General features: G+C 33.1%; 2 protein-coding genes across 2 annotated transcripts; both read right to left on the bottom strand.

The window, feature by feature from the left end:
• Positions 1-7: 7 nt before the first annotated feature.
• Positions 8-7,919, bottom strand: ube2f (ubiquitin-conjugating enzyme E2F (putative)). The gene is made up of 10 exons (XM_016467881.1): positions 7,697-7,919; positions 5,875-6,024; positions 4,238-4,267; positions 3,480-3,545; positions 2,996-3,063; positions 1,986-2,056; positions 1,790-1,847; positions 1,185-1,217; positions 1,021-1,083; positions 8-330 (listed from the first exon to the last, which is right to left on the bottom strand). Exons 2-10 carry the CDS (start codon positions 5,990-5,992, stop codon positions 280-282), a joined length of 558 nt encoding a protein of 185 aa, XP_016323367.1. The 5' UTR covers positions 5,993-6,024; positions 7,697-7,919; the 3' UTR covers positions 8-279.
• Positions 7,920-8,161: 242 nt separating this feature from the next.
• Positions 8,162-12,644, bottom strand: LOC107674017 (putative methyltransferase DDB_G0268948). The gene is made up of 6 exons (XM_016467880.1): positions 12,499-12,644; positions 10,556-10,716; positions 9,223-9,436; positions 8,957-9,060; positions 8,579-8,716; positions 8,162-8,274 (listed from the first exon to the last, which is right to left on the bottom strand). The coding sequence occupies exons 1-6, from the start codon at positions 12,607-12,609 to the stop codon at positions 8,178-8,180; spliced, it is 825 nt and encodes a 274-aa protein (XP_016323366.1). The 5' UTR covers positions 12,610-12,644; the 3' UTR covers positions 8,162-8,177.
• Positions 12,645-13,677: the final 1,033 nt, after the last annotated feature.

Below are 13,677 nucleotides of genomic sequence, written 5' to 3'. Positions count from 1 at the left end.
TTTTTTTTTTTTTGGGGGGGGGGGGGGGGAAGCAAACTTGATTTAGAAGAACCTGCATGAGTGTCCGCTTCCAAAAAAAAAAGAAAAAGAGCCATCGGAAATGGACAGTAAGGCCCACATTCCCCCCTCCCAAATCTTGATCAGGGACTCGCGGCGTAATTCATTATGCATTTTAACTTTCTTGTTTCCCCAAGTATGTTTTAATAGTTAGAGATTTTGTCTCTGTTGCAGTCTGGATCTGCAAAGTCACATGCATATGAGTGTGGCTCAACAGAGACATCATCTTGCATAGTTTTTTATGAAGTCCTGAACTTTGTTCCTGAAATCCTCCTAAAACAGAAAGCATTAAGGAAATTTATGGGTTTGGATGAAACGCATACCTGCAAATGCACTGCACATAGGGCTCAATATATATTGAGCATTTATTATATATATATATATATATATATATATATATAACAAGAAAAACTAAATTAAGGTTTTGGAGTGGCCAAATCAAAGTCCGGACTTAAATCCGATTGAGATGCTTAAACAGTCCATTCATGCTCAAAAACCCTCCAATGTGGCTGAATTAAAACAATTCTGCAAAGAAGAGTGGGCCAAAATTCCTCCACAGCGACGTGAAAGACTCATTGCCAGTTATCGCAAACACTTGATTGCAGTTGTTGCTGCAAAGCGTGGCACAACCAGTTATTAGATTTAGGGGGCAATTACTTTTTCACGTAGGGCCAGACAGGTTTGAACAGCTTTTTTTCCCTTAATAAAAGAAATCATCATTTAAAAACTGCATTTTGTATTTACTTGCATTATCTTTGTGTAATATTAAAATTTGTTTGATCTGAATCTTTTAAGTGTGACAAATACGCAAAAAATACAAAAAACAGGAAGGGGGCAAAAACCTTTTCACAGCACTGTACATAATATGAGGATGATTATGTTTAGTTTCGTTTTTTTATTTAACCAATACATTCCCAAAAAATGTTGTTTGTAAACATGTTTAGATTTGTGCTGGTGCTCTACCTTGTCCCGTAAATGATGTTCCGCTGCATCTATATTCAGTGGGTCATCAAAGTTAAGAAGATCCTGTGAAAGAAACAACACATATGTTGGCCTTCCCACTGAAGGATGACGATTTTAACATTAAAAAAAATTTGATTATCCAATATTGTTTCATGTGTACTTACAGTGAAGAGTGAATTCAGACCCCATACTACATCCTAGAGACAAAAAAATGGGTGGAATAATACAGATTAGCCATTACATTTAACTTGAGCGCCGCAGATTTTTGAATGCAGTGTCATGCACAAGACTGCAAAAGATGGGAGACATAAGCATAGTCCTCAAGACATTGGTCTAGCACATTTACATAGAAAAACAACGAAAAATCAGGGTAGTGGAACGCAAAAATAAGTTCGGTGTGAATGGCCCCTAACACACATACATAAAAAAAAAATCATTACTTTTTTTGTAATAAATAACCAATTTAAATTAAATATTTATACTTGTTATAATTTGCATTTTCTAAAGAAAATATAAAATATTAATGCTGGAAAAACATCAAAAATTAAAATGATGGTTTAAAAAGCTGTTAACCCAAATATTTAAAAAAGTATAGTTATTTAAGGGCATATGAAAGAAAGAAAGAAAGAGAGAGAGAGAGAGAGAGAGAGACAAAAAAGAAAGAAAGAAAGAAAGAAAGAAAGAAAGAATATAAGGCATTTCAATACAGTTCTGCCTAGAAAACACTGTAATGAATTTTTCCAAGATGCATTACAAAAACACAAATTACCTTTAGAGTACGAGTGGGTGCCCATCCAGTACCATCAATTGAATGCTCTCGCAATAAACTTGGAGAAAGAAATAAGAGAGATTTTAACAAATATAATATAATTTAAAGAACACAAATACAGCTGTCAAAATAATCAAAACAATCTGGATTCTGATCCATTAAAACATGTGAATAAATGACAAACACAGATACATACCTCAGACAGATCTCTCCAGTTTCTGCAATGTTTGGATGCCATATTCGAGTCAAGCACTTGACTCTGGGAGGCTGTGGAAAGCAGAAAGGAAAGCGGTTGTCTTACAGCTCGTTTGGATTTGTGTGGGGTTTATAGCAGTAAAGTTAATGTCATTCTAAAATTGTATGATTTGAATCACTTCAATGGAACAAAAAAAAAAGATAGTTTGCAGATTGCCCTAGCTCTTGTACACGTAAAACAGAAATGAACAAGACTAAAAGCCATCCAATTACAACAGAAATAGTCTGTAAGATTAATTGTAGGTTTCATTTTAATTACTTCTAGTCACTTATTTAAGCTATATAATCACTGTATAAATGCTATACTTAAAGCAGCACTATGTAACTTTTGGCGCTCTAGCGGTTAATAAACAGAACTGCACACATCCCGCGGAAGAACATTCCAACCGGAGCTACTTCTCTAAGTTTATGTCTATGGTGATTCACGCAGGTATGTGTTACTCCGCAGCGGTGACGACCCGACCAGGCTACAATAGTCCAAATATAAGTACTTATTATAAGTGTACCGTAGTGATTCGGAATAAGACAAAAACGCGGTTTGGAAGATTAATTCATGATGTACTCGCTCATTATATACATTTTGCAAATTTTGAACACAGAAAAAGTTACATAGTGTTGCTTTAATGCCTTTTGCCTCAGTAATATTTCATGATTTTGCTCTAAACTTAGATACCAGGGTTGAGGGTCCATGTGTGGATCTCTGCACAGCCTTTACTGGGCTATTACAGGTGTTCTGAGGTCAAGGATGGGTTGTGTTACATATGTGTGCATTTGCGTGGGCACACTCAGGCAGCTGTTTTATTGAATTCAGACACTGCAGAGCATCAGTAATGCCCGCAAACATATTTTTAACAGCCCCACTTACAAATGGACTAATAAAATCATCGTAGCACTGCGAGTGAATAAGTGTGGCATTACCTCATTACTTCATGATATGTCACAGGCACTTACCACCATATTATAGGCTTCGGGAACTTCAATCTCAAACTGAAACTTTCCACCAAGGTAATAGCCTTCATCTGATGAGGTGTTTTGCAGAAATGTAAGGTTATACTTCCACTCGCAAAATAGATAACATTTAATAGATACTTACAATGAAAAAGAAGACGAGCAAAAGACTATTTACACAAGGAGCAATGTGAAAAAACAATATGATATGAAAATCGCAAATGATTTTAGTTTGTTCCCTCTGCTGGTTCAGGACACATAACCCAAAAGATAATAGAAAATATTAACAAAAGATAATATCGTATTGCTCATAAGGTTATGTGAATGTGAAGTGCATACAATGTTTTATTTTAAATACTTGTGATCTGTACGCATAGGCCTTATATTGGGTATGAATAGGTCAGGTAAACTCTTTTACACTGTTCAACAGCATCTGCATTTAATGGATGTTTACAATTTAATCTTTCAGAAAAGAGGCCAGAATTACCTGGTGAAATGGCCAACTGGATGTGATAGAGTTTGTTTTCATCAGGAAACGTTACTTTACAGGTATCTGCAGAAATGTTTAGAATAATTAATGTTTAGAATAAGAGTTCATAAATCACACACACAAAAATAGAAATTAACATCTGTATTACAGCTGGCACATCCAGACAGGTTTGTAAACGTATAAAAAAAGAACGAACGTTAGGGATACTCCTTTAAAACCAAAACAATACTTATAAGCCAATAATTATTTTCATGTTGTCAAAAGAACACAAAAATTAATCACTAAAAAATTTAAACCAATAATTTTAAGTGAATTTAGATAATCACAACACTAATGTACAGTGTGAAACTTTATACTTTTTTATTCTTGTTAAAATTCATTAAATTATTGCTTTTTAAAGACAAATGACAGCAAATGTTAAAGGTTAAAAAAATAAATATATATACATACATACACTGAACAAAATTATAAACGCAACACTTGTTTTTGCCCCCATTTTTCATGAGCTGAACTCAAAGATCTAAGACTTTTTCTATGTACACAAAAGGCCTATTTCTCTCAAATATTGTTCATTGAGTTCAGCTCATGAAAAATGGGGGCAAAAACAAAAGTGTTACGTTTATAATTTTGTTCAGTATATATACTGTCTTTACTCATTTAGATTTTTACTGTCCTTTAATCAATAATAATTAATAAGTAGTATCAATATATTGTGCATCCTTAAAGAGCATAAGAAATGACCTGAATATACTCACTTGGAAGGTTAGCCTCAAGTTCTGAAACCTCTGTGAACAGATCAAAGCATGAGTGGGGTTTAGTACTGATGGGTAACAAAAGGGCCTTTCGCACCGCTTTAGTTCCAGAACTAAATGTACAGTACTAAAGTACTGGGACGATTTTGCGCGACTGCTCCGGAGTAGGAGCTAATTTGGTTCTCGAAAAAGGCAGTCCGGTACTAAAATCGCACCCAGTTCCGGCGGTGCGAAAACGCCAAAAAGTGGGTAGTTCCACAATTAGTTCTGGTACTATGAAAAGGTTCCCGCGGTGCGAAAGGCCCTAAAGACACTTATAGAACCAGTTTTTACTAAGCGGCACATGAACAGCTTTTTTTAGAATGATATACTCATTTATTCTTCTCTGAATTTGTTATTATTGCAATTATGGTCTATGGAACACAGATACAAGACACAGCTCTATCTAGCTATATATGGCCACCTGCATTCTCATGACACCATCTCTAAATGTTGAGTTGGGCCGGATCCAATGTCCTCACTGATTCAGAAAATAGCCTGAGTGTTTGACTGTGGATGGGAAGTGCTTTTTAAGCTGCTGGTAATAGTATGTATGGAGGCATACAGACTCCTCCTCTCGGTCTGTTATAAATAGAGTCTACTGCTCTCCTGATCTGGCCTGCATCACATCACCTTACACCAGTTTACTGGCACCACAACTCCCTGCAGACAGTCAGCGCACAACTCCACTCATCATGCTCCCCAGATTCAGACCGGCCCTACTCTTTCACAAGAGTTTGGCAGTGTAATTAATGATCCAGTTACAATGTATTGAATCATGATAGATAGATAGAATGATAGATAGAACAATAGATATATATATATAATGACAGAACAATAGATAGATAGAACGACAGAACAACAGATAAATAGAATAATAGAACAAACGATAGAACAAACGACAGAATGATAGAATGATAGATAGATAGATAGATAGATAGATAGATAGATAGATAGACAACAGAATGAAAGAATGATAGAACAAACAATACATAGATAGACAGACAGAGAGAGACAGATGACAGAACAATAGATGGAACAATAGATAAGAACGACAGAACGCTAGATAGAACAGTAGACAGACAGACAGACAGACAGACAGACAGACAGACAGATAGATAGATAGATAGATAGATAGATAGATAGATAGATAGATAGATAGATAGATAGAATGACAGAACAATAGATAGACAACAGAATGAAAGAATGATAGAACAAACGATACATAGATAGATAGACAGACAGAGAAACAGATGACAGAACGATAGATAGAACGATAGATAGAACGACATAACACTAGATAGAACACTAGACAGACAGACAGACAGACAGACAGACAGACAGACAGACAGACAGACAGACAGATAGATAGATAGATAGATAGATATATGGATGAGTTGAGTAAATGATGACAACATTTTTTATTTTTGAGTGAACTATTCCTTTATGGTTTTTGTGGATAAAATCATGTCACACAAACATTCATGTCTAATTCGTCCGTGACCCTATCAGAACAGACTGAATAACTGGTCATGAGCCACTGCTCCAGTATCATGATCCCAGCAGACAGGAGGAGTGTTTGGTCAGTCAGTGATTGGTACCTTTGATGAGTAGTCGATCTCTGATGGACACTCTATGAGAGGCATCGTTGGAGCCTGCAGGGGTCCGGCCGGCCCTCACGCCCTCCTCCCTCTTCAGCTTACTGGCTAACGTCAGCATACCAGCAGACCAACATACACACTCTCACACACCTGTGAGAAACAAACACACACAAAGATGGTGAACACCAGGGTCGTTGTACTTAACTACATTTAACCTTTTTGTTGCTTGAAATCAAGTAAATGTTAACTCAATAAAATAAAATATAAAAAAGGGGGGCTAAACATTTTATTTCAGCAAGTTGCCAATAAGACATTTCTCATTTTCATTTAGTTTTAAGTGATGTACCAAAATAACTCAAACTGAAATAAAAATGAATACAAACTATATAGACATATAAACAAAAACTAATAAAACTTTAAAATAATGGAAAACATAAATACATAAATAAAACCTAATTCAAACTATTAATAAAAATTTAAATAGCGTCTCTCAGTGTTGGTTAACACATTCATTAAAATAGCTTTGTATAATTATTTTATGCCACGTTTAGGGTTGCAAAAAGGTGGAAAATTTCCAGTAAATTTTGGAAATATTCCAGAAATTTTGGAAACTTTTGAGGATTTTTTGGAAAGTTACTGGAAATTTCCCACCCCTTTGCAACCCTAGCCACGTTATCTGACTTCATTCCAAATCTGCAAAATCATTGTGTTATTGAAGCTTTAATCCTCTGCTGCTGTATCATGACGTACGCATGAACTTTTCAGAATAATATTTTGTCTTATCGATTTGGGGTCAAATTGAATACAGCACGAATACTTTTTAGAAACATACAATTTAACAAGCTTTGAATGAACAATAGCAGGAGTGAACTGCTAAAGTGTGTACATCAATTATAATTTATTCAGGTTCACTTGTTTTTGTATTCAGAAACAAGCAGCTACTGTAATGCATTATTATAAGTGAGTTTGCAAAGATCATGCAAACTATGTCATCAACAGCAATTAACATAATTGGTTTAGAACAGACTGCTTTTATACAAATTGCAAACCACACTGGAGTTCAAATAAAGCATAAGACAGTTATTTTGTATGGACTCGTCTCACATTATACTGACCATTACTTAAATAACAACAATATGATACTGGGAGAAAAACAGACTTGCTAAATATTTTACTACATTCCCACAATGTATACAGCTTAAATTGCACACAAAAGACCAACAGCTCTAATGTGAAAGAATCAAGCACCATGGTTTTACCATGTTTTGGTTTTCACGGTAATAGGCATGTCTCTAATATGAACTACAAACTACAACATTTTGTGGACGTGTAATACAAAGCAATACATGCAATACCATGTTTTCTAAACATGTACTGTGTCAATACCATGGTATTCTTTTAAGTACCTTGGAACGCCATGTAAATACCATGGTACAGGAACTATATAAATCAAAGTACCATGGTATTACCATCTGTTACTATAACCCGGTACCGCAACAGCTCTTTCTGTCTGGGAATATTAAAACTCTTAACCCATTTCTAAATTGTAGAGACTATAATGAGCTTATCAGACACAGATGTTATGAAATAAAACAATACAAACCTTCGTAATCATCAGTTACCGGTTTGGTTTGAGCCGTTATTGTGCTAACATGTTCATTATCAACTACACCTTGATTCCCATTACACAGTGTATTATTTATATCGAAACTGAGATTAATGTCTTGTTATATACTGAAACATAGGGGTTAAAAGGTTTTTACTTTCATAATACAACTCTAAAAATGTCAAATAACTCGGCTGCGATCCATATTACACTTACCTGCCGCTGTCAAGTCACTGAACTGCCCCGTTTACACCATAATCAGGACTCTCAAACTGGATTTTACACCGTTTCCCCCCAAATAACTTCTAAATAAAAGACGCTAAATGTCGTTAAAAGAAATAGAATTGAGAGGAATGCTGCACAGATTAGTTCCGTGCTGAGTTTAATGATTGCCGCTGCTTGAGCGGGTTAGAAGCCGGAAGTTGTTTCGTTCATTCAATAAAAAGTCCGTGTGGAATCAAACGCCACAAAGAAAAATTCCGCCCTTTTGTGCAAAGCTACATGAGATAAGAGCACTATATCTAATTTTTATTTGATCGTGTTTATTAAACTCATGATATAATAATGCAAGTTTGATGTTAAGTGTTTATTGTTTAAAATTTTCAGAACAGAAATAAAACACAAACGCTTTATTGTTTTTAGAAATATTGAGACACATTTTTAAACAGAGAGGGTTCTGTGGGATTGAAACATAATTTTAGGATTTCTGTGGTTTAGAGGCTAATAAATAGAAATATTTCACTACCACTGTTACTTCTGTGTCAGTTGACGAGGCTCCCATTTCTTCCAACAACCTAAAAAAAAAAATTAAATGTAGAATAATACAAATAAAATAAAATATAACTCAATCAAAAATTATTAATTAGCAGTATGCTGTTTTATAAATATTATATATTAAAATTTCTGAAATACATGAATTAATAACAACAAATAAATAAAAATGATAATGTGTTGACTTGATTATTTAGATTATCACACCACTCTTGATATTCTATTTTAGTATGGTGATTTGATTTAATTTAATGCATTACACTGGAGCAAATCCATTGGCTATTGCTTCTTTCAGAGCATGATTTTTGATTTATTTTATTTTTTTACCAGTCTGTGATGGTCTGAGACAGTCTCTTGGCCTCAACAGGATCTTTCTCCAGGAAATCTTGATAGGTAGAGAAGGTTTCAACCAAGCCGATAAACCCTGACAGCGGCATAATCATCCGACACCTCAGACATTCATGCCTGAAAACAAATACAGGAATTCAAATCTATCAAATATTATTTTTGCATGATGAAAATTGAGTCTTCTTAGTATTTATAACATTAATATAATAGTATATAATATGAAGCTATATCTAAAATATTCTTAACAATTTAATTTTTTTTTATTTACCGTAGGCAAAAAAATAAAAAATAACTATTTTTACAGGATTATTGCAAAGGTACTATGCAATAAAAGCGTGTAATAAAACTCACACTTACCACTCTTTATCATTGTATGACACAGAGTCATAGATCTTCTTGTAGACCTCTAGGGAACTGGATCCTATATAAGCTTTCCGAAAAGTGTGCAGGGCTGCATAGAACTGTGAATCAAAAAATACAATTTACACTGAAGATCTCTAGTGCAAGGATACCATTCCATCCAAATAAAGCAGCAGGTCACACACGTGTTGTCTCATATCAAGAATTCATAATGCAGGTTTCCTGAACAACAACCCATAAAACATTTTGTTGGTTTATTTAACCTCTTGACAGATTTCATTGAGTTTGGAGGTGCTTTCTCCGTATTCCAGCTCAAAATCCATGGTGTAGCTGAGCAGAGCGAGGCAGCCTCCTGGCCTCAGAATCCTGTCTGCCTCCCGCAGGAAGCGCGGATGGTCAAACCAGTGAGCAGCTGACATGGATGTAACCAAGTCAGCCACATCATCTTCAAAGGGCAACTCCTCTGCAGGGCTCTGTCTAATGGAGTGGGATAAACAGAGTTATAAATAGTGTGAGCATAAACTGTACCGGGAAACAAAATGAGAAAAAGATTTGAAAGATTTTTAAAAGTGGATAAAAACATAACTAAAAATATAACATAAAAACTGTAAATGTATATTTTTTTTTGTACATACACTGCGTGTGTAGGTATATATTTACTGTTTAGTTCATAAATGTTCAGGATTAAACCTTACGAAAGTGGGGGAACAATGCATGAGAAAGCTAATTGTTCAGACCATGAAGATTTCCATCTCAATTAATTTTACTTTTTTTGTGTGTAAACTTGTGTATATTAAATCAGTTAGGTAAAAAAATATATATTTTTTTTATGTACAAAATTATTTTAGTATAGGATAAACAGAGTTATTTATAGTGCGAGTATAAACTGTAGTGGAAATAAGCTATCACAAAAAGATTTTTAAAAAAGATGATAAAAACCTAGTTTTATAAGAAAATATATCAAATTATACAAATTCAACATATATATATATATATATTCAACATACATAAAATTATAAAATTACCAAAATATACCAAATATATTTAATGAATGTCCAGTATTAAATCTTATAAAAGTGTGTCCATGTCAAAATCAATCTAACATTTAAAAATGTAAAAATGCATTTATGCACAAGACAGCCATGAAAATTTCAAGAAATGTAATTTTAAAATCATTTTTATGTGATTATTTATAACTTTATATATGTATATTAAATCTATTACGCCAAAAAAAAATAATAATATTTTTTTTTTTGCCATAAAAATAATCTTAATGGTCCTTTACAGTCATTTATTTATTCATTCATTCATTCACTCATTCATGTCAGGTTGAATGTGACCTGAACGCACTATAGTGAGGTTTAATCAAGAACATTCACTAACTTAAAAAGAACCAAAAAATAAAAATATGGCATCATGGTTATCATTGTTTTAGACATGCGACGTGTACCTTGATATTCATTGAAGTATCTTGTCAGTACCATCATATATGATACTCTCACCATATTATTGTCATCGTTTTTTAAGGATAATGAAATGAGGAATTGTTCTTCAGGTCTATATTTTCTTGTAGGTGTTTATGTAGTTATTGTATACCTGTAACACACATTTGGTGCATGCTCTTTGGCACTAGCTATCTCCAGTTGAGCTGGACTGACATCTATCCCGACCACAGTGAGAAAGTGAGGGGCGAGTAGCTCAGTGCCCTGTCCTGATCCACAGCCCACATCCACTGCCAGATCAAGATAGCCCTGGATCTGTTCACAGAGGTAAAACAGAGTAATGCTCGTGTGTTTTAAAAAGATGACTTTAACCAGAATTTGAAGACTACAAGGATACTTAAAATTCTGTTATTATTTATTCACCCTCATTGTGTTCTAAATCATATTTTCTTTCTTTTTTTACATATAGCTCAAAATAAGTCCAGGCTGCTCTTTTGCATGCAAGACATTAGAGTTAAGTGCTACCGAAATCATTTAAATTTGTAGCCTATCTTTATGTATTGCCTTTTTATAGTCTTCTGAAGTCATGAGATCTGAAAAATCTGGCATTTTGTGTCCAACTAAAGAAAAATGAAAGGTTTCAGACATGAGGGTGTACAAATGATGACATCAGTTTTATTTATATGTTTACTTTTTTTTTATTTCATTAATGCAGTAAATGGACCTTAAATGTGAATAAATATTAAATTATATTAAGCCTATATTTATTCACGTAAACCACAATAAAACACAAGAAAAAACATGATCACATAATAAAAAAAAACATGATTTCTGAAAATTGTTAAGAACTGAGTTATTAGTTTTTTGCAAATAAACTCTTCAAATATATTAGGAATATTATAACAGGTGATACAGATACTTATAAAGGCTTATTGTGGACCAATGTATTTAGAAATATAAATTGGAATAAAGCCTGGCGTAGTAAAGTAACCTGTAAAGTAAAAGAGGTTACATTTAAAATTTCACATGGTGTATATCCAGCTAAAAGTGTGTTAGAGAGATTTAATTAGGATATTGATTATTCCTGTGATTTTTGTTCAATGGAAAAAGTCTATTGTACATCTGTTTTGTAATTGTGTATGCACAAGGAATTTCTGCATGGATATGGAAAATTTCATTAGAAGGAAAACAAATATTATATTCAAGTTAAATAATTTTGATATATGTAGCCTAGTATTATTCTGTTGAAATTAATAATAATAATTTCACTTTTCTTGTACAGCTTTTTATATTTTGGGAAAAGTTCACGTACATAATAAGAAATGGTCAGGATCCAAGCCAAATTTCATTAATTTCCTTCAAGAGATAAGGACTACTACTACTACTACTACTACAAATAATAATAATAATAATAATAATAATAATAACAATAATAAAAAAATTAATATTGTAATATTTTTCACGAATATGCAGTTTTGATTCATGAATCAATGGTTTGTACACTCATGTTATGTACATTTTTGTATACTGTTGTATATTTTGTTCTGATTAATGATGATGATAATAATAATAATAATAATAATGCTCTATCAGATGCCACGAGAAAACAACAAACGGTGCTAATATAGGCCTACATTCACAATGTGATATAATACTACCCAAAAATTATAATCCTAACCTTTAACTCCATACCGAAATCCCAGATCAGACAATTAAAATATAAATATAAATAAATAAATATAAAAATTATTTGTGTTTGGGACGCTGTGAGCACGGATACTGTACTGTACGCCGTAAGTCTGAAAACATTTAGCTGAAATATTTCATATGAATAAACAGTGCTCATAAACTGAGTTTCTCAAGTGAAACGAGATGAGGCTTGGACCCAGAAACTCCCGGACCTTCTGGGAAAGGTGAAGGTGGGATGTCTCAAGGGTCACTGTTTCATAAGCTAAACAATGATACAGCTTTGATTCTCAGTTCCTTGATCCTTTTCTATAGTTTAGCCTCAATAAAGACAAGTAAAACACTGTCATATGCACAAAATGCTGAGTCATTCTTACAAAAGTTTTTAAACACACATCTCACGTAGCCTACTCTTTTTCGAAGGAAATTCAGCACTTCATCTATGAGTTCCTGAGGAGGAGACACCCGGTACCGCTGGTAAGATTCAGCATGTTCTTTTCCCTCAAAATGCCTCTGAGCCATTTGCCTCTCCTAGAGCCACAACAGACCAACCTGAGACTGCATGGTTCGCCTCTGGAGTTATTCATTAATACAAACCTCCAGTGGGTTTGACTTTTGCCTCTGTACTTCCTGGACAATCTAGAATACGTTTTTTTTTTAATTATTATTATTTTTTGTCACTGGCTTCATAGTAATGAATTACTCATTTTTTTAAACCTTATATTCTTAATAATATGAATAATATTTAATAGTATTACGTTTTTTAAACATTTAAAAAAATATATATATATTAAATTAACAGTCACAATATTTTATATATTACAATCCAATGCTGAAGTATATATATATATATATATATATATATATATATATATGAAATTCACGAAGAACTATATTAAAATAAAGCAACATCCAGACTGTACAACTGTAATTGAAGTTGATGCAATATTCTTAATAATTCTAATAATATTTAATAGTATTTTAGTACTAATAATAGTAGCCTACTATTAATAGTATTATGTAAAAAAAAATAATTAAATATTAAATTAACAGTCACAATGTTGTATGTTACAATCCAATGCTGAAATTCAAAAATAAATAAATGAACATATACGAAGAATTATATTAAACAATATTTAACTGTAATTGAAGTATGCTGATGCAATAAATGACAAAACACTAATGTCAATATACAGTTTGAATTTATTGTACTAATGCCAGTCAATAAAAAAAACATTAAGATCATGGAAACAGGCTTTATTTAACAGATGCAAAAATACATAACTTATAAATTGCCATTCTATATTTTAATCCTCTAAAGAGACAGTTTGAACAGGATAAAACTTTATTTTGATGGTCCCTTTTGAACATTCTGTTGACAATAAGTAACATTGCACCTACATATCTTTTAACTTTCATTAGTGTTAGTAGACTGTCCGCTTAATATCTGCCAACTCTTTATTGTGATAATCTCCAAACAGACATTCTACTGACCACAAGTAACTATGCACGTACATGTCAGCTTATTCAAACCCTAACCCTACCAGTCTACTGATACTCTACTAACACTCTAATGAGACTATGTAGGTG

Source organism: Sinocyclocheilus anshuiensis, unplaced genomic scaffold (genome assembly GCF_001515605.1).
Source record: "Sinocyclocheilus anshuiensis isolate Anshui unplaced genomic scaffold, SAMN03320099.WGS_v1.1 scaffold348, whole genome shotgun sequence".
Lineage (NCBI taxonomy): Eukaryota > Metazoa > Chordata > Actinopteri > Cypriniformes > Cyprinidae > Sinocyclocheilus > Sinocyclocheilus anshuiensis.
This window is presented reverse-complemented; position numbering and strand designations above follow the sequence as displayed.

Coding starts and splice junctions, on each gene's coding strand:
- LOC107674017 (XM_016467880.1), bottom strand. CDS start 12,609: ATGGCTCAGAGGCATTTTGAGGGAAAAGAACATGCTGAATCTTACCAG. Junction 9,437..10,555: donor GCACCAAATGTGTGTTACAG/GTATACAATAAC, acceptor CCACTCCATTAG/ACAGAGCCCTGCAGAGGAGT. Junction 8,717..8,956: donor TCATACAATGATAAAGAGTG/GTAAGTGTGAGT, acceptor ATTTGTTTTCAG/GCATGAATGTCTGAGGTGTC.
- ube2f (XM_016467881.1), bottom strand. CDS start 5,992: ATGCTGACGTTAGCCAGTAAGCTGAAGAGGGAGGAGGGCGTGAGGGCC. Junction 3,546..4,237: donor ACTTGAGGCTAACCTTCCAA/GTGAGTATATTC, acceptor ACATTTCTGCAG/ATACCTGTAAAGTAACGTTT. Junction 1,848..1,985: donor ACTGGAGAGATCTGTCTGAG/GTATGTATCTGT, acceptor TCTTTCTCCAAG/TTTATTGCGAGAGCATTCAA.